Source organism: Muntiacus reevesi, chromosome 1, assembly GCF_963930625.1.
Source record: "Muntiacus reevesi chromosome 1, mMunRee1.1, whole genome shotgun sequence".
In the NCBI taxonomy this organism is placed as follows: domain Eukaryota; kingdom Metazoa; phylum Chordata; class Mammalia; order Artiodactyla; family Cervidae; genus Muntiacus; species Muntiacus reevesi.
The window spans coordinates 52629237-52656623 of NC_089249.1; the positions used below are offsets into that span (position 1 = coordinate 52629237).

General features: G+C 49.8%; 1 protein-coding gene across 2 annotated transcripts in view; it reads left to right on the forward strand.

Moving 5' to 3' along the window:
* The window catches only part of CECR2 (CECR2 histone acetyl-lysine reader), a 116490-nt gene extending 89550 nt beyond the window's left edge, over positions 1-26940 (forward strand). For both annotated transcript variants that reach the window (XM_065943253.1, XM_065943260.1), the window contains 13 exons: positions 947-996; positions 1640-1809; positions 10770-10923; positions 13396-13525; positions 13770-13807; positions 13894-13985; positions 14173-14299; positions 14851-15140; positions 15599-15727; positions 15852-16680; positions 19769-21119; positions 22266-22377; positions 22844-26940. In XM_065943253.1, the coding sequence (XP_065799325.1) occupies positions 947-996; positions 1640-1809; positions 10770-10923; positions 13396-13525; positions 13770-13807; positions 13894-13985; positions 14173-14299; positions 14851-15140; positions 15599-15727; positions 15852-16680; positions 19769-21119; positions 22266-22377; positions 22844-22849 (3478 nt within the window). In that variant the 3' untranslated portion in view covers positions 22850-26940. The remainder of the gene's footprint in view (positions 1-946; positions 997-1639; positions 1810-10769; positions 10924-13395; positions 13526-13769; positions 13808-13893; positions 13986-14172; positions 14300-14850; positions 15141-15598; positions 15728-15851; positions 16681-19768; positions 21120-22265; positions 22378-22843) is intronic.
* Positions 26941-27387: the final 447 nt, after the last annotated feature.

The window sequence follows — 27387 nt, forward strand, 5'->3', positions numbered from 1 at the left end:
CTCAGTTAAAAGTTTTTTTTTTTTAAAGAATGATGAAAAAAAATACAGTAAAATGTATGTAGAAGGGAGAAAAAAAGTGAAGAGAAAGTTCAGTCCCTAAAATAATTTTTAATGTTTTTTAAAAATAAATAAAATTTAAAGTTCAGTTCCTCAGTCATACCAGGCACGCTTCTGCCGGGTGGGTGAGTGTGGCCTGTGGCTGCCTTTGTTGCCCAGCGATGGCATGGGGCATTTCCATTCTTCCAGGAGGCTGTGCAGGGCCGGAACATCCGGAGCATGTCCTTCATGGTTGGGGAGACAGCACTATTGGGCACCTAACACTGAGCGTGTTTGTGTCTCATATCATTAACGGTCCCGTTTCCCAGGGAATTTCGTTGACTTTGCTGAGGTCAAGGTGGCATGCCTTGAGTGGGGGTGGGCGACCTCAGAGCCTGTGTTGCTCACTTCAACCTGCTGTGGGGGTCAGTTCAACAGTCTTCTGTTCCGTGCAGCCCTTGGTTGGGTAGCAGGCCCTTTCCTTGGCCTTTAACTGTCAACACTGAGCTCCTCCACTCTTGGGCAGGGGTGCCTTATTCCTGTATGTCATCCTTCCCCTCTCTGCGCCAACTTGCCCGCCTCTGTGTTCCTGACCTTGCTCTGTTGATGTGTCAGAGACACACACGCATTCTCTCCTGGTGTTAATAGTCAGCCACTGTGCCTTACACACACACACTCTCTCTTTTCTGATACTAATAGTAAGGCAGTTGTCCTTATACACACACATACACACTCACACACACACTCTCTCTCTCCTAGTATTAATAGTTAGCCAATGTGCATTACATGCAAACACACACACACATTTCTCTGGTATTAATAGGAAGCCAGTGTGCCTTCCTTCCAGGGAAGCACAGAACAATTTTGGCCGTGTTTTTGTTTTAATGGTGACCCCTTTCCTTTGTTCTAGTGACAAGCAGGAAGAAAACTCCTCAGCATCTGAGTTGCAGACGAGAAACGGTAATGGCCTTCATAGGGGTTGGAGGGTTTGCATCACCTTCCAGAGTCTAGTGCAGCTGCTGGGACCACTGCAGCAGTCTTCCCACCAGCCTCCTTGCCCCTCACACATTGTCTCCCTGTGTCCATCACTCCTTCTCACGAATCGCTCGAGATCAGGACCAGGTCACTTCACTTGAGCCCCTTCCCAGGCCCAGCATAATAGGCTCCTGACATTGGGATGAATGCAAAGCTTCTCAAGAGCTTTCTTTTAACGTGAAATACTTTACAACATAAGGATGTGTACTGTGTTCTTATGTAGACTTTTTATGCAATCTGTAATCCAATACAGACATTTGAGGAGAAAAAGCAATTTATAGTATCTCAATGTAACAAGGAACACTCCTGAAGCTCAAAGCCATTTATGTAGAAAAGCAGATTCATTGGAACATTTCTAGGTTATTAGAATCTATCAGGAAGGTCACCATAGTTGTGTTTGTATTGACTTCATAGCTCTTAGTTGTGAAGAGGAGAGTAGTCAGAACATCTGAAGTATACATTATCATTATCAACCTTAAAGGGTAACCAAGGTCACCAGTGAACCTGATGGCAGAGAGGAGAAGGAGGTCCATGGGGCCTGTTTCCTGACTGTGACTCTCTCTTCTAGGGTCCCAGGGACCAGGGCAGGGCTCCTGGTGGCTCCTGTGCCAGACGGAGCAGGAGTGGAGACAGGTCACCGAGAGCTTCCGGGAGAGGACCTCTGTGCGAGAGCGCCAGCTCTACAAACTGCTCAGCGAGGACTTCCTGCCTGAGATCTGCAGCATGATCGCCCAGAAGGTGCACACACGGGCCCACGTAGGGCGAAGCTGCTCTGGGCGGGGTGCCTTCCTTAAAGGCTTGCGCGGCCCTACGTTCTGCTGAGCAGTCCAGCTTTTCTCTTTCCTCCAGCTTTCCTCCGGGCCCCAAGAGTAGGACCTTGAGCCCCCGCTCTCCTTACTGTGGGTCCTGGGATTTAGCCCTCACACTCCACCCCATCCTCACGGCTCCTGGAGCCCAGGCGTGTCTCCGCAGAGCACTCTTTGCATACCTCTCCTTGTGCATACGCTGCTGCTTTTTTCCCCCCTTTTAGCAAACTCATCTGGTGGTCTCCCTCTAACAGCAGGTCTGAGCTCTGAGTTCAGAGCTGTCTGAGGGTTGTCTTGGTTGCTCCCTCAGTTCCTTCTCTAACCTCCCGGCACTCCGGTCCCGTCCTCTTCCTGTGCATCCCGTCTGCTCCCTTGCCTGTTCCAAGACTCTCAGAAGCCCCACTGGAGTTGTTTCTGTGAGCTCTCCCTGGACTGTCTTAGCCTGTTTCCCCCACAAGTCTCCTCATCCTAAGTTGGTTTCATCGGGAGTTGTGGAGGCAGCTCCAGGCCATGAGCCACATCTTCCTTGTCACTGTAAGCTCCAGGTGACTCCGTGGTATGCCTGTTCTGTGGTCAATGCCTGATAACCATACAGGTTTGATAAAACTGATGCTTCAGATTCTTAATGGTTGTTAAGAGAAAGCATAAGAATGCCAGCCCTGCCCTGAAACCTGGGGATAAAGTGTTATAAATTCCTGCTGCAGCACATCTCAGGGGCAGGAGAGGGGAACACAGTGACAGATACAAGTGACAGTGACATGTTTCAGGTTCTGTGATAGATGTGTAACTACTGAGCAGATCAGTGCTTTGGAGTGAATCATAGAAGGTCTGACTTCAGTGCTTCAGGAATTGCGTTTTCATGTGAGTGTCTCCTCATTGGTGTCATTTGTCCTGGTAACGATGATTCCTCTTGGATCTTGTCGTTCACAGCCCACTGTGACCATTTTTCTCCAGGACTTGAGAAACGGAATCTAGTTTTCTTAGAGTAACTATTTAAAATAGAGATGGTATGATTAATAACAGCACCTTAAATCATCTGTAAGCATGTACCTAACCTGCTTACACCCTTTAGAAATTTCTGCCTTTTTAACTGAAAAGACTTTAGGGAGTTAAGGGGAAATTTTTACAAGCATAAAACAGGAGTTGATTCTTTGCGAGAGAAGAACTTAAATACAATTTTCAAGAACCATGACATTAGAAACTAAAGAATGGAGTAATAGATTTGATATTTTGAAAGCTGTCCAGTACTGTAAATATGCAAGCTTTGGTTAAATGTGGTGATTATGCACAAAAATCAGAATGAGCATTATGCAGCAGAAAAGCTTAGCAGACCAGTAATTAGGGGAGTTTTCACACAGGGATCCCAACAGAAGCTCCAGAACCATTCAGATTTATTCACTAAACCTTTAAGAAATGATAATTTCCAAATAGTTATTAAATGAAGAAAGAATTGGCTTGGCTTCCATTGACATACAGCTGTCTTAGTGCCCCATTTTAGATGAATTTAAATTCACTCCTTGCTCAGTGATGTAAATGCAAGTTCCATGAAGTGCACCAGCAAGATCCAAAGGAGGATTGGAGCCTGCTGGGAGCCCACGCTGGAGCCCTCTGGTCTGTCTGTCACATAGTTTAGAGCAGTAAATGAGTTTAAACGGCTGTTTCCATTTGTTAAGAGGTCTGAGAGACCTGGACTGCATGGGAGGGGGGACGCTGAGGGTGGTGTTTACACAGGAGAGAGTGGGGCAGGAGTGAGGGGCACCCTCCTCTCCTCCAGACTTGCTCTAGTTTTCAGCCTCGTGTTTCCTAGCACAGATGGTCCACTGGCTTTTGAGGCAGTGCGTGGTCAGAAAACAATTCCTGCAGGCTGTGTCTGACGGCCTGTGCCAGTATGGACCCCCATGGCCTTGCAGTCATTGATGTCACAGCTGGTTGTCTGTCTACCTTGAGCCCTGGAGAGGGAAATGCTCATTCGTAAATTTCTGTGTTTACAATGTATTTGGACTCATCCTCTTCTTTTTCTTCAGCTCCTAAATACGTTGGTGTTGGAGGTATACGAACAAGTCTCTTCGGTCTCCTTGCAGGTTCTCTTCTGCCTGACTTCCTGATCCCCCAGGTCTCCTCTTCCTTCGGTTCCCTGGCCTTGGAGTGGCCTCCGTCAGCTGTCCACTGTAGTTCTCACATGGTTTTCTGCCTCATTGGCCTGGATGGCCTCCCACTGTCTGTTTACCTGAACAGTTTGAAAGCTCATTCCCATCTTCTGCTCACTACCCTGGGCTGAGCCCTAAATGTCCTATTTTATATCTCAGCTTGTACAATAATCTGCATAAAGACAGACAGGAAGGTTTGTCATTGACTGCCAGCAAAAGCTTAGCTTTAAACACTCAAGTTTTTGGCTATTCTTTGCAGTGTTTGTTTATTCCACTGCTCTTAATATTGAAAAGGTTCTTGATGTTTGTTACAGTACTGAGTACTTTGGAGAAAGTCTTTAGTGTGGCATGAGTTTTGTGCTTCTTTTTAAATAGCTGAAAAAAATCTTCAGGTCTTTAAAGGCTTATTGGCAGATTTTCTGATCACCCAGGAGTCCAGTCTTTTTGCCCCAGAAAGTCTTTTGATTATGACTCTGGGGAAAATACCAGCAAAGGGTGACTGTGCTGACCTCTGAAACTGTTTCATTCCTTTTTTTTTTTTTTTGGTCAGGATACTCTGGGCACACCTGTGGCCAGGGAATTCAGGTCCTCATTGTGCTGCTGTTGGCAGGGGGAGGTGGGGGTGGGGGGTGGATGGGAAGTTCTGGGCTGTGCTTCAGCCAGATTCTGTTTGTAATGTTGAGAGGATTTCTCAGCACTGTTTCAGACCCCATTTTGAAGAAAAAAAAGTTGCAGTATAAGATAGTTTTTTAAATACTATTAATATATATATATTTTTTTTATTCTTTTTACTTGTTCTTTAAACTACTGAACTTTAAACTGTTAAACTGTTACAGTTTAAAATGCCACAACTGTTACAGTTTAAAATACTGCCTCGAGTAACTTCAGGTCATAAGTCTTGTCCCTTCTGGGGTGGCACGTTGCCTAGAAAGTTGTGTGGAGATTTAAAACACTCTTGGTACACTTTGTACATGTTTTTTCCTAAATGTGTATGATGCAGTTTATAAAAAATGAAAGTGTTTGAGAATTTACATCAAATGGGAGCTACTGAATTTGAAAAACATTAATTATAGTGACAGAGAATCAACATAAGAAGTGAGAGGCAAAGTGGTGTCTCACTGAGCAGAAGTGTTTACAGCAGGCAACCTGAGGTGGGGGAGCCTGGGGAAGGCAGGATGGGGGACAGGCAGGGATTGAAATGGACAGAAGGGCCCCAGTGAGCAGGGGCGGTCAGGAGCATGTTACGCAGGTAGGTCCTGGACCTTGCTTCTTGCTCTCAGCCTTTGTGAGCACTCTGCTCTGAGTTTTGTTGTTGAGCTCTTGGAATCGCAGACTTTTTTTTTTGAGATGTAATTGATGTGTAAAATTACTTTCGAGTGTACAGCATAATGATTTGATAGTTGTGCACATTGCAAAATGATCAGCAGTAGGTCTAGTTAATATCTGTCACCTCACATGGAGTTTTTTCTTGTGATGAGTAACTTTAAAACCTATTCTCAAAAAAAAAAAAAAAACCTATTCTCAGTGTTCACATACACAACACAGTATTCTTGACTGTGGTCACCATGTTGTACATCTCATCCCCTTTCCCTTCTCCAGGGATCTTCCCAACCCAGGGATTGAACCCAGGTCTCCTGCATTGCAGGCAGATTCTTTACCATCTGAGCCACAAGAGAAGTCCAAGAATACTGGAGTGGGTAGTCTGTCCTTTCTCTGGCAGGTCTTCCCGACCCATGAATCAAACTGGAGTCTTCTGCATTGCAGATGGATTCTGAACTATCAGGGAAGCCCATGTTATGCCCAGGAGTTATTTATTTTATAAATGGATGTCTGTGCATCTCACTCATTTTGCTCACCCCCGTCTATTCTCTGTATCTTGAGTTCAGTGTTTTTAGACTACACATGCAGGTGAGTTGATACAGTATTTGCTTTTCTCTGACTTAATCTCACTTAGCATAATCCCCTCATGTCATCCATGTAGTCATGCATGGCAGCATTTCCTTTCTGTGACTGAGTAATATTCCCTTGTACATACACCACCCTTCTCCATCCCTCCATCCACCAGTGGACACGTAGGTTACGGCCGAGTCTTGGCTCTTGTGCTTCAGTGACCGTGGGAGTTGTATTCATGTTCAGGCTAGTGCTTTTACTTTCTTTGAAAAGATAGGCAGGAATGGAATTGCTGGGTCATATGATAAAATTCTGTTTTTTATTTCTCAAGGAACCTCTGTACTCTTTTTCCGTTGTGTCTGTACCACTTTATATTCCTGCCAATAGTGCACATGGGTTCCCTTTTTCCATATCCTTGTCGGCACTTGCCATCTCTTGTCATTTTGTTGATACCCATCATGGCCATTCTAACAGGTGTGAGGCTTTGATTTGCATTTCTCTGATGATTAATGATGTTGAGCCTCTTTTCATGTGTCTGCTAACCATCTGTGTGTCTTTCTTGGAAAAATGTCTGTTCAGATCCTTGGCTCATTTTTTAATAGAATTATTTGTATGCGATTGAGTCTTACCAGTGTGCTTTTTTAAGATACTCTAATTTCAGGTGATTAAATTATTATTATTTTTATTATTAATTTATTTTAATTGGAGGCTAATTACTTTATAATATTGTGGTATTTTTTGCCATACATTGACATGAATCAGCCACAGGTATACATGTGCCCCCCTGTCCCAAATCCCCCTCCCATCTCCCTCCCCCTCCCATCCCTCTGGGTCATCCCAGTGCACTGGCTTTGAGTGCCCTGTTTCATGCATCAAACTTGGACTGGTCATCTATTGCACATATGGTGATATACATGTTTCAGTGCTATTCTGTCAAATTATCCCTGTGCGTAAGTTATTACTTCTTATGTGCTTAGTATAAACATTAATGTATTTTAAAAGCAACTAACTAGATAAAAAATTGTATAATTCCATTTGTGTGAAACGTCCAGAATAAATAGATCCACAGAAGGAGAATCACTTGGCGGTCACCAGGGGCTGGAGTGTGAGGGTGCGGCGCGGCTGGGATGGAGGTCACGGCTTTATCTCCGGTGCTGAGGGTGCTCTGTGGGCAACCAGATGGTGGTTGTGAATATGCTGAGCACCCCTCAGCTGTGCACTGACAGCTGTTCATTTCGTGCGAATTTCACCTCAGTATCTGTATGTGTGCTTCAAAAGGATGCATAATCTCTGATTTTGCAGCAGTCCTTGGCATTTATGATTTTCCTAAGTTTTAAATTTTTTGCTTTAATATATAAAAGATATTTAATAGGAACCTAGGAACTCTATTCAGTGGTTTGTAATGATGAAATGGAGTCTAGACTGAAGCGTGGATATGTGTATATGTATAACTGACAGAAGTCAAAAGGAGGAAGGAAGCAGCAGGGGATGAGATGGTGCAGTAGCGTCACCACCTAAATGGACATGAATTTGAGCAAACTTCAGGAGATAGTGGAGAACAGAGGAGCTTGGAGTGCTGCAGTCCATGGGGTCCCAAAGAGTTGGACATGACTTAGCTACCAAACAACAACAGTAACTAATTCACTTTGCTGTGTAGCAGAAACGAAGGCAACACTGTAAATCAGCAATACTTTTACAAAAAATTTAAAAATTCCTGTTTCATTTTTAACAAAATATCTTAAATCTATTTAAAATTAATTTTAATGCCACACCATAAAGTCTATACATGGTAGCAACCTCTTGGTACTTTTAACATTTGAATTGTAGAATTTACTCCCACTACAATGTTATCTCTATTAAAAAAGTTAATAAAAATTAGATCATTGTAGAACATGTAATACTGGATGATTTCCCCAGCTTATTTGGGAAGGGGTTGTTCTGTGTCCTAAGGAGTTTATTCGCTCTTATAGAAAACTGGGGAGTCGAGTGTAAAAGTGCAGGAGACATAACAACAGGTTCCCTGTTTACAGCTTCATGTGTTTGCTTCAGGCCTTTTCTCTGAACATTTATTACAAACCTGATATCATACTGCCTGTTGTCGTATGACCTGTGTTTTTCATTTAATATCATGAGCCTTTTCATATTTCATTAAATATTCTTCAGAAAAACAATTTTAATTACTACATAATGGTTATGTAATTTTACCTATTTTAAACCTATAAGATATTTACAGTTGTTCACTATTTTAAATAATGTTGACTGTAACGTACTCAGAAACACTTTGTCTGGCTGTCTAACTGTAAGATGAAGTCATACAATGTGATTACCCTGCCCAGGGTTGCTGACATGTGCCTCTCTCGTCCTCTGGAAGATCCGTGGCCCCAGCACTTTGAGCTCTCCGTGTTACCACGTCTTTGCAGACATGTCACTTTTTTCATCTTTTACAGTGCTGTGAATGAATAGTCTTTTGTTTTTCCTTAGGATCATGGATGTGTTTTATCTACCTTCTGTGAATTTTGTACTCATGTTTCATCTTTTTGGTGGTCACAAAAAGTCAGACAGGACTTAACAACTGAACAGCAACAGCTGTTAATTGCTTTAGATATCTTTCCGTGTTAAGAATAGTACACTGTTGTATTTGTTGGAAAAAATTATATAGATAGTCTTAGGATGTGCATAGTGACCTATTTTTCCCTTTTCTCCTCCTTGCATTGGCTTCAGGCAGGAGACATATCTTCTTTGTTTACCTAGTTACTGTTGACCTGAGTCCTCATTGAGATGCTTGTCCTCTGTAACATGTCTTTGTTGTGGCAGGAGGGAGCATGTTCCACAATGTGTTCTTCCTTAGGCAGGGGAGGACATGCTCATGCTGTCTTCACTATGTGGTTAGCACTTGCTTTTCTCTGTTTTTCATTGGGTCTGACGTGTAGAAAATGCAGCACTTTCTTTGAAGGAAGTAATTCCGCCTGCCAGGCTTGTGTTCACTGTCCCCTGCCTGTCCGCCGCCCTATCCATGGATCCTTGTTGAGCTGAGCAGAGGAGAGGTTTGGTCTGCTTTGCTTTGTTAATAGCAACTCCACACGACTTCTCAGCAAGGGAGAGAGAGATGTTGCCGCAGTGGGTGTGATCAGAGACCTGTGTAGGGATGAAGGGGCAGAGGATGGGGAGGCGCGTCCCTGCCAGCGGGAGGCTTGTCCATGAGATGCCTGCAGCAGCCCCATTTCTGAAAGCACATCCAGCTCCTGTAAACGCCGTGCAGACCCCCCATTCTGGTTATAGGATCTAGAAGTCAAGGAACTTTGTTTAATTCTATTTGGGCGACTGACTATAGTATACATGATACAGTACATGTACATGGTACAGTAAAAATAGTTAAGTTTTTAAAAAAATTTCATCTCTCTTCTTTTACTCTGAAAGAGTTTTACCTTGTTTGTTAGCCAGCTCTTTTAAAGTCAAGCTTAGAATTTGAACAGTAAAAATGACTTTCAGAAGGTCTGTTATCTAGGCAAGAGCACTTTCTATTTCTGAGTTAAATGATAATCGAAACTCGTTTTAAGGACCATTAAAAAGTAAAAAATGTCAGTCAGATTGGTTTCTGTGTTTAATGATTTTGTATATATGGCATACATATGTATGTCCTTCTCTGGTGGCTCAGACAGTCAAGAATCTGCCTGCAGTGGAGGAGACCTGGGTTTGATCTCTGGGTCAGGAAGATACCCTGGAGCGGGTCATGGCAACCCACTCTAGTATTCTTGCCTGGAGAATCCCATGGACAGAGGAGCCTGGTGGGCTGTAGTCCATGGGGTCGCAAAGAGTCGGACATGACTGAGCGACTTGTCATTTGAATGTCAAATGAAGTGTCAAATGAACACTTGTCATTTGAATGGCAATCTGCCATCATCTTTTTTTCTCCATGTCAAGACCACTTGTGTAATTTCCACAGAGTAAAGATATTTATGTAGAAAATTCTTAGATCTTCTTTCTATTGAAAAGAAAAACATCATATTCCTGATTTAGTTTCACCAGATTTGGAATAATTGACGTTTCTTGCTATACACTGTAATGTGCATTTTTCCTTTGCATACACCTGATTCTTTTTTTCTGTATCTGTGCATCTTACAGGCATTCTCTGTTATTACAGGTAACAATTATTACCTCTTGAATAATAATTTTAAAAAAGGAAAAGTACCTTACACATCAGCACAGAAGCTCAGGGAAGAAATTGGACATAATGATTTCAGCCATAGCTTGAGTTTTGTGGGCTACAGATGGCTTAGAACTAGCGGTATTGGAAACACCCAGAGTAAGACTTTGAGAAACTATTGATGGTAGTGGTCCTGGTTATCTTTTCGTTCCTTAAATTTCTTAGTCAGGTGCTTTTCTGTGTTGTCACTTCATCTCTTTCCTATTCCTTAAGGCAAAATGGTGGCCCTTCCCACCGAACCCTCCTTTTTCTTTAATTGCTTGATTAATAGAGGAAAGTACAGAAGTTAGAAGTTTCTGAGGCATGCAGATGACTGAAGTTGTCTGTGCTGTCTCCCCCTTTCTTCGTTACTTAGGGGAGATTGGTGTCTCCTCTCCACTCCAGCCTGTTCTCCAGAAGGTTGTCTCCCAGAGACGACAAGTTGCGTGACCATCGGGCCCAGCTCCCCCCTGTTCATTCCCCATTGTGTCTTGTGAGTGTGTCTGTACTCATTCATTGATTGCACAGATGACAAGATGAACTTGCATTTAAGGCAGAAGTCATCCAGCTATTTAATGCTGTGTGTGGGATAGAAAATGTGGACTCTTTACTCAGAGCAAAGACCTGGTTTTGCTTTATTGCATGTTGACTGAACTTTCTAACTCCTCACAGGAGACCCCTGTGCTCAGCAGGCTAGAGAAACAGAAGCGCCGGGAGGAGGAGGAGGAGCGCCAGATCCTTCTCGCGGTGCAGAAGAAGGAGCAGGAGCAGCTGCTGAAGGAGGAAAGGAAGCGGGAGCTGGAGGAGAGGGTCAAGGCCGTGGAAGGTAGGAGCGGCTCTGCTGGGCTGGGTGTGGGGGCGGGGGTCCTGGGGCCCGCCCCTGCATTGTCCTTGCCCTCGTTCTGGGTTCCTTCCGTCCCGCCTTCTCGGCTGGGCTGCATCTGGCCTCATCATGTGATGACCCTTTGCTTTGCTAGTTACTGCTTTCTGATTCATAATAGGCTAGCTCCATTCTGACCATGATCATGGCTAGTGTCTTTAATGCAGTCATGCAGCCTGTACCACACTTGTTCACATACACAGCAGAGCATCCTGGACTGGACTGTGGTCAGCACACGATGCCTCACATCCCTGGACCAACTTGTTTTGTCACTGGGGTTCGCACCTCTTGGTACCGTCACACAGTTTCACTCACCCCAACCTCCTGAATCTAGGTGCTGAGGTACCTCACTTTGGGACACTGACAGATCGTGGCATGTTCTCAACTACTGGGACTTACTAAAATATATCCTGTCTGGATAAGCACCACAGGAAGTTGAGAGATAACCAAGAGCTGGGCAGGGCTGAACACAAAGGCTGGTCTCCTTTGTGAGGCTCTGCCTTTAGGACAGAGAGGTGATTGTTCATCTGCTGCATAGAAACCAGCACAGAGGGTCTAGAAGAATGAAGACACAGAAGAATAGGAGATTAAAACCTCAGAAAAAAGTAATTTATTTGGTAAAGAGTTAAAGTAATGGTCATAAAGATGCTCACCAAAGTGGGGAAAAGAAAGGATGAAGACAGTGAGAACAGAGAAGGAAAATATTTAAAAGTGCCAAATGGAAGTCTCAGCACTATACCAAGGCTGGTCTTCATCCAAAGGAGATGATGTTGTGTATATGGTGGGATCAGAAGGGAGTCTCTGTTATGAACTCCTTCTGGAAAACCAAATGATTAATTCCAACAAGTACGGCTCTCAGTTAGACCAAGTGAAAGCAGCACTTGATGAAAACCGTGCAGAATTAGTCAACAGAAAACTCATAGTCTTCCATCAGGATAAGGCAAGGCTGCATGTTTCTTTGATGACCAGGCAAAGCTGTCACAGCTTGGCTGGGAAGTTCTGATTCATCCACCATATTCAATACACATTACACCATTGGATTTCCATTTGTTTTGGTCTTTACAAAATTCTCTTAAAGGAAAAAAAATTTTAGTTCCCCGGAAGGCTGTAAAATGCACCTGAAACAGTTCTTTGCTCAAAATGATAAAATTTTGGGAAGATGGAATAATGAAGTTGCCTGAAAAATAGCAGAAAATAATGAAACAAAATGGAGAATACACTAATCAATACGATTCTTGGTGCAAGTGAAAAATTTCTTATTTTTACTTAAAAATTGAAGGAATTTTTTGGGCACGTGTTGACAAGTAGTAAATATTGGTCCACTCCTGTCTGGAGCAGCCAAACAGAAGCATCAGGATTCCACGTTACACCCCACATCACGACGTGGGAGTGAGTGAGGTGGTGGCATCGCTTGCGAAGGAGTCGCTGTAGCTGTGGGGGGCACCGACACTGCATTCACCTGTGGGCCCCGGGGCTTGCCTGAAGCTGGGGAGGAGTGTCTGTTCAGACAGTGATTCTGATGACGTGAAGAATCGGTTGACTGGTTGTGAAATCCTGGATTGAGTTCATGAGGCCTAATGTTTAACAGTTTGATACATGGATGTGCATTAATTTAGTTACACTTTTCTTTAAACTTGAAATCATTCTCTTTCTTAGAAACCAATTTTAATAAAAGTTGTTAATAGCAAAATGCCTCTGATTAATTAAAGCAGGTATAGATTCTCTTACACATGCAAGTTTATTTATACCCAGGCATGAAATTGGAGCGAGGGAGCTTGGTGAGAGCGGGCGTCTGTGGGCCGTGTCTGTTCCCACCGGGCATCTTCCCGCCTATCCCTCCGTCATGTGTCTTGCCTTCAGATGGTGTCCTGAGTCCTTGCTTCTTCCTTCCCCATTGCCAGCAGGCCAGCAGTGCACTGGCAGTGTGTTTCTCGTGGCCATGTCTGGGGTCCAGAAAATGCCTCCCCTTCCAGCTCCTGCCCTGTCCAGCTGGCTTCTTCAGTTCCCTGGCACCTCCTGCACCAGTGTGGATGGGGGCGGGCGGCTGTGCCATGGGTGGGATAACCAGTGTGAGCGCTTCAGAGGGCTGGTACAGTCCTGGTGTGTTTGGAGTGAGGTCTGGTCCTAAACAGGAGATACTGTCTTCGTGTGGGCAACATAGAAAGTGCTGGAGCTGGTCAGCGAGGGTGATTGTCTGTCGACCCTCTGCTCCCCTTTTCCTTCTAACCTGCTTGCTCGCTCTCTCGCTCCTTCCCCTACCCTCCAGGGCCGCTCGCCTCCCTGACCTCCCTCTCTGTGACCAGGACAGGAGTCCATGAAGCCTCTCTCCTGTCCGCGCAGAGAGGTCGGCAGAGGGCGCAGTCGAGCACGGGTCTCCCTTGTGGCATCCTGACGCTTCTGTGCTCCATGTTCTCGCAGATCGAGCCAAGAGGCGCCGGCTCAGGGAGGAGCGGGCCTGGCTGCTGGCCCAGGGGAAGGTGCTGCCCCCCCAGCTGTCCCACCTGGACCCCCAGTCCCCACCGCGGGCCGAGAAGAGGACGAGAGACCCGTGAGTGCAGAGTGGCCCCAGCCCTCTGAGGGGGGGTGGGCGGGGGTTGAGTGTGCCAACCCTCACTCTCTCGTGTTTTCTGGAGGTCGTCAGTGTTATGGACTTACCTTAGCAGAGGTTCACAGAGGTTCACTGGGGACTTTTCCAAGTCTCGGTCCAGAGAGCTGTGTGTCAGGGTGAATCTAGGGCACTGGGGAGAGAAGGGGTCTCAGTCACTGCTGATGGCTCACCCTCTGATTCACAGCTTCGAGCTAGATGATGACTTCACCGCCATGTACAAAGGTCAGTTCCCGCGCTCCACGCCTGTGTTCTACCAAGTGTGTTCCCAAGGGCGTGTGCTGACCCTGCTCTTCTCTTTGGCCCCTCAGTTCTGGACGTGGTGAAGGCTCACAAGGATTCCTGGCCCTTTTTGGAACCAGTGGATGAATCGTATGCCCCTAACTACTACCAGATCATTAAGGTAGAGGCGGCCTTGTCAGCTGTATGACTGTGGCGTGCGCCTCTGTGGTGATTGTGATGTTCTGTGATCAGCCGGCACTCCTCAGGGCCGGGTGCTGGGTGCTTCCCAGGTTTTAACAGCTCCTAGCGTGTGGGGACTGCAAAGCACTGTTCCTCCAACAGATAGTAACGCGTGTGGCCTGTTGTAGGTCCCCATGGATATTTCAAGCATGGAGAAGAAACTGAATGGAGGTTTATACTGTACCAAGGAGGAGTTTGTGAACGACATGAAGACTATGTTCAGGAACTGTCGAAAATACAATGGGGAAAGCAGCGGTGAGTGGAGGAGGGGTGCTGTGGCTCTAGCCTGCTGCAGTAGCAGGACCAAGAAAAACAGGTGCATCCAGAAATGCACTTTCTCCAGGTTCAGCCCTTTCTCAGGACCATGAAGAGAGGGTGTGTTGAAGCCATGGGCTGGGCCGTGCTGGGCCCTGTCCGTCCTCCACAGCGAGAGGCATGGCGGCTGCTGGCCTGGTTTTCGTCTTGGGCCTGGTCATCCTGGGCCTTGCTCACCCACCGTCTAACAGTCACAGGGCAGACCTTGGATGACGCAGCCAGTGTCGCTGCAGGTGCCGAAGCTTGGAGGTTCGGTGATTATACTTAATGTTTCTGCAGTTTGGCATTGAAGAATTAAATTTTTACCAGTTTGGGCTCCTGAGACCCCTGTACCAGCCATACAGGCTGGACAGTTTCTTAGGCCAGAAATTATGTCCCGTCTCTTGTCTATAGCCCTAAAGGCAGGAGGCACTAAAGAACTTGCAGTTGAGCGGGGGGAGGTGGTCTGGGGGCCTGTCTGTTGCGGGGGCTCACACCTCTGTCCCCCACAGAGTACACCAAGATGTCGGACAACCTGGAAAGGTGCTTCCACCGGGCGATGCTGAAGCATTTTCCTGGAGAGGACGGGGACACAGACGAGGAGCCGTGGATGCGGGAGGAAGAGAGGCGGGAGAAGAGGCGGGGGCGGGGTGCGCGCGGTCACGTGTGCACGCGCTCCCGGGACTCAGAGGCACCAGGCCGGAGGCAGCCCGCGGAGAATGGAGGGAAGTCGCTGCCCCTGGGCCGCCGCGGCACTGCTTCTGGGGCTGGCCAGAGCAGCTCCGTGCAGGCCCCTGGCCAGGTGGGTGCCTCGAACGGCAGCTGCCTCTCTGGGCCCCTGTGTCTCGTTTCCCCAGCCAGCCTCTCTTCTCAAGCTAGCTAGCAAGGATCAGCTTCATCCTGTAGTAGTTTCTCTTGACTGGGGCCTGGGGGGGGGTGTGAAGTTCTCCGCCGTCTTCATTTAGTCTTCATCTGTCTTAAATCCTTTTTGTTAATCATTAGAACTACACGTTCTCAATGGGGCAAAAATTTGAATTAAAATCTCAGTCCTTGTAAGTCAAAGCATGGTGTACATCCAGTACATAAATGCACCTCTCCAGGCGAGCAGGGGGGAGGGACTCTGAGGGTGGGGATGGAAGCCCCTGATCCGCCCTCGTAGGCCAGGGCAGTGGGGCTCTTCCATGAGCCAGAGCCTGGTCTTCAGGACGTGAAGGATGTACTCTCTCCTCCTCCTCCCTGCCTCTGCCCCGTGCCCTCCAGAGGCCAACAGGACAGGGAGCATTTTGTCCTCTCCGAGGGTCGGATCCTGTTGAAGTCAGTGTCTCCTCTGGAGCCCCGGGGCCACCTGTCCGTGGACCTGGCCCCCAGCCCCCGCCTCTGGCTGTACAGGTAAGCAGACTGCTCAGCATGTGCAGGTGCCAAGGTTTGTTCCAAAAATACCGTCTCTCCCCAGGGTAAATTCATAGTCCCCATAACCACGGGGTTAACACAGCTTCCCTTTCTCTGTTGCCAGCCTGCAGCTGGAATTAACCACCATCGAGGCCCCGGGTGTGGCCTCCCTGATGAGAAGCTGGCATGCGGAGGGCTGGCCCCCCTTGCTGACATGGGCTCTCGACCTGGACCCTTGCCACTTGGTCAGATGAGTGGCCCCAGCCAGGACGGGCGTGTGTATCCCCCCGCTCATTTCCAGCCAGGGCTCCTTCCTCCCAGGCACGGGGGTGCTCCAGCCCGACCCCCAGACTTCCCCGAGAGCCCAGAAGTCCCTCCTGGCCATATGTACCGACCCTACAAGTACCTGAGCCGAGTGCACTCTGCGGTCTGGAACGGGAGCCACGGCGTTGCAAACCCCGGACCCTTGGGGCCAGATGAGAAGCCCCCTGTGGGGCCAGGACCTTCTCACCAGCCCCGCCCTTTGGGTCACATGATGGATTCCCGAGTGATGAGACCTCCCCTCCCCCCAAACCAGTGGACAGAACAATCTGGCTTCCTACCTCACAGCGTTCCTCCTTCAGGGTACCTGCACCCCCCGTGTAAACCTGGCGGACAGCGGCTCCAGCCCCCTGCAGCCCCAGCACTGGGTTCTCTGTTTGGAGCACCGGCTCCAGCCCTGCGGAGTGTGCAGGGTGGGGACTCCATGCTGGACAGCCCCGAGATGCTGGCCATGCAGCAGCTCTCCTCCCGCGGGTGCCCGCCAGGTGTGCCTTACCGCCCCCGCCAGCCTGCACCCCCCTGCCTGCCTGGCCCTTTCCCACCCATGGGCCTGGCAGCCCCCAAACCTGCCTCGGGGGACCCTGGGAGGACACACGACAGCAGTGACGTGCAGGAGCCTGAGAACGGCCAAGGTAATGTGTGCATGCGCGCTCCCTCCACCCCCCATCTGCCCTGTTAACTAGTGACCCGTCTTTTTATGCAGACTAGTAAATAAAATGTCAGCTGGCCTCCGATCCCTTTCACTTGACTGTCTCTGGGTTGAGCTGGCTGTAGTCCGAGCATTTGCGGTGACCATGGCGCAGCTGCGGTGCTTGCTGTGTCCCCACTCGTGCCGAGTCTTCCGGAGCTCGCTCACTTCACTCTCAGAATAAACCTTGAGGGGACTTTGACTAGTATTCTTGTTTGTATGGATGGAAGCTCCAGGGCACAAAGGTGGTTATTTGCCTTCATCCAGCTCTTAAGTGGGGAGACTGACTCAAACTCGACACAACGGACCTGACATCCGTGTGTCCAAGCTTTGTGTTGCCCAGTCCCACTTGAAAAGGACTGTCCTGAAGTGACCCTTGGGAAACATATTCTCAGGGCTTTACTCCTGGCTCAGTTCACTGCATGCCTTTCTCGTTAGGCCCACGTCCGCGCACACTGAGGGTGGGGAGCAGTAGTGAGATGGGCACGTCGTCAGGAGGATTCTAGAAATGCCATTTACAAGAGTAATAAACCCAAGTGCAGGAGAAGGGTGGTGGGCCTCCTCTGTGTGACTCATGCCTGTTGAGGACGGACATCTAGTCTGTGTCTGTGTGGGAGCCATGGCACCTGGGCGTCTACAGAGTGTGAGGTGGTTCCTTGTAAACTGGGTGGTGGGCCAGGAGCGCAGACTCCCTTCTAGTGATTTCTTGGAGGGGAGGCTGACTCTGTGAATGCGCCCTGCAGCACGATCTTCCAGGCATGATTTCAGATGTGATTGGAATTCAGAGCTTTAGAGGAAGAGTCTCAGGAGCAGTCTGTCTGCTTAGTTGCCATGATGTTTGTGTTGTTTTGTTTGCATTTTATTTTTTTTTAATGAAGTATAGCTGATCTACAGTGTTGTGCTAATTATATCTGCTGCACAGCAGAGTGATAGTTACACATCTATGCATTCTTTTCCATGTTCTTTTCCATTATGGTTTATCACAAGATATTGAATGTTATTTCTCTGTGCTGAAGTCAGACCTTGTTTATCCGTTCTGTATATAATAGTGTGTATCTGCCAACCCCAATCTCCCTGTCCATTGCTCTCCTACCCACACTTTTACTTGATAGTCACAAGTGTGTTCTCTGTGTCTGCCAGTCTGTCTCTTATTTCATAGATACCTTCATTTGTGTCATATTTTAAATCCCACATATAAGTGATACCATATGTTTATCTCTTTCTGATTTACTTCATTTAGTATGTAATCTCTAGGTCCGTCCATATTGTTGCAAATGGCATTATTTCATTCTTTTTTATGGCCGAGCCATGTTCCACAGTATATACCTACCACTTCTTTATGCATTCATCTTTTGCTAGACATCCAGGTTGTTTCCATGTCTTGGCTATTGTAAATAGTTCCGCAGTGAACATGGGGTGCATGTATGTTTTTGAATTATGGTTTTCTACAAAGGGCTTCCTTTGTAGCTCAGTTGGTAAAGAATCTGCCTGCAGTGCAGGAGACCCAGGTTTGATCGCTGGGTTGTGAAGCTCCCCTGGAGAAGGAAATGGCAACCCACTCCAGTATCCTTACCTGGAAAATCTCGTGGAGAGAGGAGCCTGGTGGGCTGCAGTCCATGGGGTCGCAAAGAGTTGGGCATGACTGAGCGACTAACACTTACTTACTTTCTGCAAATACATGCCCAGGAGTGGGATTGTAGGATCATATGTTAACTCCGTGTTTAGCTTTTTAAGGAACCTCCACACTGTTCTCCATAGTGTCTGTACCAATTTATATTCCCACCAACAGGTAAGAGGGTTCCCTTTCTCCACACTCTCTCCACTGTTTGTTGTTTGTAAACTTTTTAGTGGTGTCCATTCTGACTGGTATGAGCTGATACCTCATTGTGGTTTAAATGTGCATTTCTCTAGTTTAGTGATGATGAACATCTTTTTATTTTGGCCTGTTGGCTATCTGTATGTCTTAATTGAAGAAATGTGTGTTTAGATCTTCTGCCCATATTTTGATTGGGTTTGTTTATTGGTTGAGTTGTATGAGCTGCTTGTATATTTTGGAGATTAAGTCCTTGCTGGTCTCATCCTTCGCAGCTATGTTTTCCCAATCCGTAGATAGCCTTTCCATTTCGTTTATGGTTTCCTTTGTTGTACAAAAGCTTGCAAGTTTAATTAGGTCCCACTTTTTTATTTTTGCTTTAATTTCTACTGCCTTGGGAGACTTGACAGTTTATGTCAGAGAATGTTTTGCCTATATTTTCTTCCAGGAGTTTTATGGTGTCATGTCTTTAAGCCATTTTGTGTTTATTTCTGTGTATGTTTCTGTGTATGTTTTTTGTTGACTGAATAATGAAAAGTGCACGTTTTAATCATCCTTGTGCAGCTTGTACCTTCCGATCTTTAAAGCCAGTGTTAGTTTTTCAGGAGCCAGCAGTCCTAGTTGATCTTAAAGGTCTGAATTCTTGATCTTGTCTGTAAGCTCTGACCAGAATCCTATTTTGATACCCTTGGGCAACAACTCTGCCCTCCCTGAGAGATTATAATAATAAGATGCATTTATGACCAAAAGCAATAGCACAGTAAAGAATTCTGAGTCTGTAATTAACCATTTGAGTTCAGTAGGTTAATGACTGTTTATTAAATTTCTGTAATCCCTTGAAGATGCCCTTTGAGTGTTACACACTGTCCATGTCTTGTTTTCAGGAAGCCCAGGCACAGCGGGCGTTGTCATTCATTTAGCAAATATTCATCTAGTCCTGTTCGTACTCCCCTGGGTGGGTGTCCTGACTGCAGGACTGGGTTGGGACTCAGCCTTCCCAGCGTCCTCAGGCCTGGCCGCTCCTCTTCAGTGTCAAGGCGGTGTCTCCCAGCCAGCCTGCAGTCAGCCAGTGCACCCTCTGCCTCCTTGGAGTCAGGCACACAGATCACAGGTGGTGGGCAGGGTGGGGGGCACGTTATTGTCATCTTGACTGCCTGTTCCTGTTGTGTGCTAGGGTTTCAGCTCACCAGGTGTGACTTTGTCTCTGCTTTCCTTGCAGTGGATCCCTTGCCCAGGCTCGAGGAGAGACCAGCGAGTGTCGGTGCTTCAGAGGGGGCGTTCCTCAAGCAGCTACCTCACCCTGCGCCCCCTCTGCAGGCCGACTTGGCCAGGCGGAGCTCACCCCAAGGAAGGGGCCCAGAGGGCCCGGAGCTCCGGCTGGAGTCCTCGGAACCTGGGGACGGGTGCCCGGCGAGCACGGTCAGGCCTGCCTGGCTCTCAGGGAGTGGCTTCGCCAGCCCACCCGCCCAGGCGTGCACCCTGGCAGACCTGGGGCCACTGCCTGAAAACGGACTGCGGGTGGAAGCCTCCCCATGTGGGTCCGAGGGCAAGGGCAGGGCGCCAGCTGAGGCTGGGCCCCCTGCAGAGCCTGCGTGCTCCCCTCTGTATGCGCCTGGCTTGGAGTTCCCCAGCTCTGCCACACGGTACCATGTGGGCCCAGGCCTGCAGGCTGTGGGTCCTGTGATGGGGGGCAAGCCTCCAGCCCCGCACCCTCCTCCGTTTCCGCCTCGGGCATTTCAGTCTCATGACCCTCATTCTGGAGTCTTCCCTCGGTACCGCCCCCACCAGGGCATGCCGTATCCCTACCAGCCGCCACCGCAGCCTTCCTACCACCACTACCCTCGGACTCCTTACTACTCGTGTCCACAGACCTTCTCAGACTGGCCGAGACACCTCACAGCCCCTGTAAGCCCGAGCGGGCCCCCACCAGCTCAGCCCGCCCCTGCCAGGCCCCTCTTCCCCGACAAGAGCGCTGTGACCGGGCTGCAGGGCTGCGAGGCGCTAAGTGCTGCCTTAACCCCCCCCACACGGCTGGACGCGGTGGAGGCTCTGAGCGCTGCCTTAACTTCGCCCACGCGGGTGGACGCCGTGGCTGCCAAGACGGCTGAGGGGCAGAACCCTGGCGCCGAGGGCAAGCAGGATGAGTCTGTGGAGCAGCCAGAGAGCCCCAAAGAGTTCCTGGACCTAGATAACCACAACGCGGCTGCCAGGAGGCAGGGCTCCCTGTCGGCCAGCGAGTGTCTCTATGGCGCGCCCCCGGCCCCGCTTGGCCCGAGCATGGCCTTCGGTTCGCCTGCCTTCCCCCCACACACAGTGATGCTGCACGCCGGACCGCCTTATCCCCCGCAGCGGCCGGCCACGCATTTCCAGCCCAGGGCTTACGCCTCCCCCTCGGCTACTCACCCACCTCACCGCCCAGTGGCGGGCCAGCCCAACGGCCTGTCCCCCGAGTGCCCCCTCTACCGCTACCCTGAGGAGGGCCTGGGCCACTTCCAGGCCGTGATGATGGAGCAGATGGGCCCCGGAAATGGGGTGAGGGCGTCCTTCCAGGAGACGTACAGACCGTCTGGGTAAGGCTGCAGCTGCGTGCCTTTTTTCTATGGGATGAAGCAGAGTAGATGCTAGTCTCCCAAAGAGAAGCGGGCTTGGGAATGAAAGACTGACTTGGGTGGTCTGGACCCAGGAGGAGCGTGTGGGTTGTGTGTGTGTGGTATTTTTTTCCTCATGAAGGTGAATGGGCATTTCAGTGCTGTTGAGTTAGGTTTTGGACACCTAATCGCCAGAGTCCTGGGGTTGTGGGCAGACTTTTGCCAGGGAGAGGGGGTCTCAGATCTGCGTGGGTAGTCACGGATGGTATCCTAGTCTCACCCCTCACCACTCATTTCTCCATTGACACTGAATGAAAACTCATTGTATCCAGAGCCAGACTTGGCCATACACCACTCCCTGATAATTCTAGTAGCTGTGTCTTGAGGCCAGCGAGACAACCTGAGATCCAGGGAGTCTCCAGGTCAAGGTTGGGAAGCCCCATCATAAAGCAGCACAGACCACCCTGAGAATCCCAGTGCTCCCTGGCCCCCCCAGGCCCAGTGAGAACCCGCGAGCCCCCCAGGTCCTCCCAGCCCCAGTGCCCAGCTTGAGGGCCTTCCCTCTGCGTGTGCTCACCCCTCTCTGACCGTCTGTCATGTCTTGTCTGTTCTTTGCCTTCTCTTCTGAGCCTTTGGTGTGTCTTCTAGCCTAGGGCATCTTTCTGGCGCAGCCCAGACCCTGCCCTGGCCAGGGAAGTTGGTGTTAGTGCTCTGATGGAGGCACTGTCTGATGTCTCCAGTTGTCCCCAAAGTGTTCTTGTAGCTGTTTCTCTCGCTGTTTTGCTCTGATTTTTCCCCATTCAGGATCCAGTCACAGTTCATGACTCTACATTTGGGTGCTGTACCTGCTCAGTACTTTACAACATTGGCTTTCCATTCTTTGTATTTCAAAGACAGAGCGCCCCAGGCTCTGGCATCTTCTCATTGTTTAGTCACAATTCAGAGTCAGAGTGAACTCCTTTGTCAGGAGCACTGTGCAGGTGGCATCAGACATGTCTTTCCTGCCTCACGTGGCAGCCCCCGGGTCAGGGGTCACTAGCCCAGATGGTCCAGGTGGGGCTGTGCGCCTTTTCCTCTGTACTGAGGACATTACATGCGTTCCTGACTGTTCCTTCCTCATGTCTCTAGACTGCAGGGGCCCTCGGTCCAGTCCCGCCCCTCGTTCCCAAAGACACCGGCACCAGCGGCATCGCAGGAGGAGCTGCCTCCCCAGAAGCCCCCAACACTTCCACTTGATCAGGTCAGAATGGTGGACAGTGAGGTCCGTGTGGTTCCGGGCAGCTGTGGCTGCAGGGGCGGTGCCTGGAAAGGGGTTGTGTCCTGTGGGCCGTGCGGCCAGAGGGCCTCGGGAGCAGCTCTCTCCTGCCCCGCCAGCCCCTTATTCCTGTCCCAGGCACCAGCTCTGAGATGGGTTAGATTTCCTTCCCCAGACTGGCTTCTGTGGTGTGACTCCTTGTCTACATCATCTGGAAGAGTCTGATTCCCCCAACCCCACCCCCATCCCTGGTCTCCCTGGAGGCAGCAGTCTTTGGCCACTGGGCTGAGTCAGGGTCCAGGACTCAGAAACCACACCTGGCAAGACTACCCAGTGAAGCAGAATTGCGCCGTTTTCCTAGATGGGAGGAGTGTGTGCGGCTCCGTGGCTTTGTTGTTTTTAACAGTTAACATGTGTCACTTTTGCTGAAACTGTATTTTGCTTCTCTCAGAGCTAGTCCCAGGAGGAGACAGGCCCCAGGGAAACAGAGAGCTGCAAGTGCAGAATGGGCCTGGCCCCACCCGCCTCTCCTGTCACCAGCATCATGTTGTGTGTGGCCTGAAGCCTGGATGCCCCTCCTCACGACTCACGCGCTCACAAAGTCCTAGGCGAAAGTGGGGACCAGACAGGCTGGACTCTGGTGATCTCTCCAGGCCCTGGGACACTTGTTCAGGGAAGACATCCTGACCTGGGGGCGGTGCTGGTGGGCTGTCGTGGCAGCTACACTCAGGTAGCCGTCTGGGGACAGGACTGCTCGTGTGGGTGTGTTTGGAGCCGGGTCCAGTTTACAGAGTTTTCATGTTGCCTTTATGATGATTTCTGTCGGTGGTGAATGTATTGTACATACAGCGGCGGGGTGGGTGATGGGGATAGAGTCTGGCTGGTGGGCCCGCAGCCCTGCTGACCCCCTGTGTTTACAGCCCTTTCCCACTCACTCTTGGGGGGCTGCAGGAGGGGCGCACCTGGCGCTGCTGTTCCTCTGACGGCTCTTCCCCTCGGGCAGCCGCCTCGCTTGGCACCCAGGTCATGGTCCGAGATAGCAGTGCCCCTCCTGGCTGGCCAGCTGCCCGCCAGATAGGTGTAAACCAGTATCAGGAGCATTTGCTCGCTGGAAGGTGCGGTGACGCGTCCTGTCACAGACCTGCCGGGACTGTGGTCTGGAAGGCGTCACAAGCTTCCTGCACAAATCAGTTTGTGGCAGTGATTACTCAGGTTTGTATATGTTTAGTGTCAATAAAGAAGCTGCACAGTTTTTAATAGGAAAAATGTATCGTATAGATTTACAGCTTGAATTTAGGAATATTTCAGTATATATAGTTTTTATCCATTTTATGTGAATATAGTAAAATAAGTCATGGTGATTTAAAATAGCTGTCGAGAACAAGTTCTTGAAGTCACTTGTCTGTGATAGGAAACAGTTTTACAGTATTCAGTTATTTTATTATGGTTTTAGAAGCAAGCGACACTGGATTCTCCCTGTTAAGCATTCTTTGAGTTTAGCTGAGATGCCACCAAAGTTAGGACTCCTGTTCTAAGCTTTTGAATATCCCACAAAAGCAAAGGAGGAAACAGCTGAAGGGAGATACCTGAAGTCACAGGTCTTTGTAAAAATAGCGTATTTTTAAGCATGCCTTTGAGATAGTAGAAAAGCTTGCAGAAAACATTGGTTGGTTGATCTGCGCTTGTTCTTATAAATTCAGCTGTGTGAGGGGCCAAGAGAACCTTCCATCCAGTCCCAGCATCTTTGCTGAAGCTGGAGCAAACCCGTGCTTCCAGTAGTAGAGTCCCCGTGGAGACCAGATGCCAGCTCCAGACGCCCAGATGCTGAGCACGGGCAGGGGGAGCGCTGGGAATGCAGGCACCTTCCAGACATGTGCAGAAACACGATTTTTTTTTTTAAAGACTTATTTAAACTTTAAATTTGGCGTGCTTTTAAGTGGGGCAAGTTTGGGGGCTGTGTTCCCATTGAATTCTGGTTCTTGTTGGAGCCCTGTCTCAGGCGTGATGTGGTTCCAGGTGGGGATGTCAGCATCACCATTTGGGAAGGATGGGGAAGGGTCGTGGACAAATCCAGCTTTGCTCTAGAGCAGTGAGGGAACATGCCTGGCACACTCGGGCTCTGTGTGTGTCTGTGCACCAGCTGGGCGGGGAGACCGTGGCCCCTGCCTCTGTTCCCAGCCCAGAGCCTGCTCTGGCCAGTGTGGAAGCTGGCTTGGGTGCAAGGCCTCGGGCACCCTTGCCTTGAGGAGAACCAGGCTGGGGCAGGGCCAGGAGGACTACGGCAATCCTGCCCATTCCGTCCGCCCACCATGCACAGCCCTCTAGTGGCTCAGCCCCCAGGCCCGACCCCGTCTCCCGCTGCCCCAGAGCCTCCCTTCGGGGTGAGCAGAGAGGCCAGGCACTGGGGAGCCCTGTTGGGAGTGTGGCTCTGTGCTGCGTTGCCCCACAGGACCACCCCCATTCAGGTCCCCCCCCGACCCCCCCATTCAGGGCCCGTGCACTCTTCCCGACCAGCACTAGCCTGGGAAGAGGTCCTGGAGGGGGCCTTTCCCTGGGACCGCTGTCACCTGTCAGGGACCTGGAGGACTCCTGTCCGCTGCTCACCTTAGAGTCATTATGTTAGAAACTGTTCCCCAGACCCAGGAGACAGAAAAGATCCAGATAGGAAACAAGAGCCTTATGGAATGTTTCTGGCCTTGAGTTTTTTCCCCTCCTTTAAGAAGAACTCTTGGCTAAAATTCATTAGACTGAAGACAGGTGGAGACCGAGTGACGACAGACGCGTGGATTCCTGTTCAGAACACTTTTCTTGGCCCTCCTTTAAAGTGAGACTAGTGCTGCTGTGTCCATCTGCCTTACTGGGGGGCCCTCGTGCCTGTGGTCAGCAGGGCGTCCTCCCTGGGCGGGGCCAGGGGACTCTCAGAAGACTACCTTTGGCGTGGACTGAGAGCCCTCAGCCCACGGCCAGCCTGGCCCCCAGACCCCAGGAGCGTCCTTGTGCCGGTTCCTGCCAGTTCCAGGAGTGGGCCGCGTGGGCTCGTGGTTTTCTCGCTTTTTAAAAGTTTTCGTCTCAGCCACACACACAGCTCTCAGGTCCCAGGATCCCTCAGCCAGCAGCCCCGAGGCAGGGACACTCGGATAGCAGCTGCAGCCAGCGAGTCAGAGCCCAGGGAAGGGCCAGGGTGCCCTCCACAGAGAGCAGGGTGCGTGGGAGTCAGGCTGTTCAGCCTCCGCCCCGGGTGTGGGTTCCCCTGCCAGGGGCTGAGCCCTCAAGTGAGACTTGGTTCCTGTTCTGGGTCTGGACTCTCCCTGGAGTTCTGGGCCTTCCCTGCTGCGTCCTTGTGTGAGGCGGGCGCGAGCCTGACCTCCAGCTGCTCCATTCTCCTGTGCTTCACGGGCCCTGGCCGAGCAGATGGTCAGTGGCCTCAGCCGCTGGCCTCTCCTTCGCTGTGCCCTGGTGGCTGATGTGGAAAAGCCTGTTAACCAGCTGAGTGTCTTGTGTGTTTGGAAAGGGTGGTAGGCCCGGGAGTGAGGCGCTGAACGCTGTTCCCAGCTGGGCCCACGTCCGCTCTCCTGCTGCAGATTCCTATGTGTGATCCTGGCCAGTACTGGGAAGGGGAATGCTATTTATTTTTATATTGTGTATATTTTGTCTGGTCTGCTGATCCCCTGTTTCACTGAGAGCCACACTTACCTCAGTACTTAGTTCTATACTGTGTGTTGGATAATTTTTTAAAACAACTTTTTAAAAATCTTTTTGATCCTTGGAGGTCTGTAGATTTATTTCCGTATGAATTGGTTATTTTGTATAAAGTACATTCTTAAAAGAGCAGGGTGATGTGTGAGTTGTGTGTGTCCCGTGTCACTGTTGTCTTTTTTCGTCGAGGCAATATCCCACCAGGACAGAGGTTTGAGGCCCAGTACTGCCGTCCAGAGAAGCGACCCACTCAGTCACCGAGGGCCCCATGTGCATTGTGGGGAGCGGGTGTGGTAGGCCCTGCGCGGGTGATCAGATGTGGTCTTTGGAGAACCGCTGGCTGGCAGGCCTCAGCAGTGTGGGCATTGTACACGTTGCCTAGCCAGGTGTGTGGGGCCCCAGGGCCACCCTCACCCACTGCCCAGGCCCGGGGAATGCACTGCACCTCTCCGACTCCTGCGCTGGAACCCATAGGTAACATGCCACTTGGGCCGGGAGGGCAGTGGGCAGCTCCGGCCAGGCCGAAGCCCTGTGAACGGCAGCGTGCTCTGGGAGGGTTCTTGTTGTTGGGGGTGCGGGAGGAGAAATTGACCACCTTCTCATCAGGTGGCTGTAGACGTTAAGACATTCAAGATTCCTGGCCTGCTTTATCCTTAAACCATCAGCCTCATGAGTGATCTCTTGCTTCCTGGGCCGTGACATTTGTGGCCCGCCGGTGTGTGTTGTCATGTCCCCATTGGGATGTTATCACTGTGTTGGCTAATGCAGGCGTGAGGCTGCAGTCCTGCCATGCCCACAGTGTCGTCAGTCCCCCACACTTTGCTGTGAAGTTCTGTATCAGTCATGTTTTCGAGTGGCATAGTTGCATTTTTAACAAAAGTAACTTTAAAGTGGACATCATGAGTAAACCTCGAATTTGACATGAAGCCAGCTGGAGTGTTTGTCTCACTTGATTCTGAGTCTCCTTGGCCGGGGGTTTGGGTAGGGGGGAGCAGGCGGCTGGGACCCTGGCCCCCTTTGCTGTCCTGATGAGTATGTGGACTTGCACCACACCCTGAACACAGGTACAGTTTCGTTCTGACTTTTGGATTCCCAGCTGCAACCTCTCTCACTGAGACATGAATCTGTCACCAAAGGCCAGAATGTTCCCACAGTTTTAGCCAGAGCTTAGCTGAATCCCTCAGGGTATGTTTCCCAGGTCTGTTTCCTTGAGACCAAAACAGAGTGTCTTCCACTGGTCAGAACTGGAGTCTGGTTCTGTGGAACATGTTAGTTAATCCATCCCGTTTTCAGAATTAT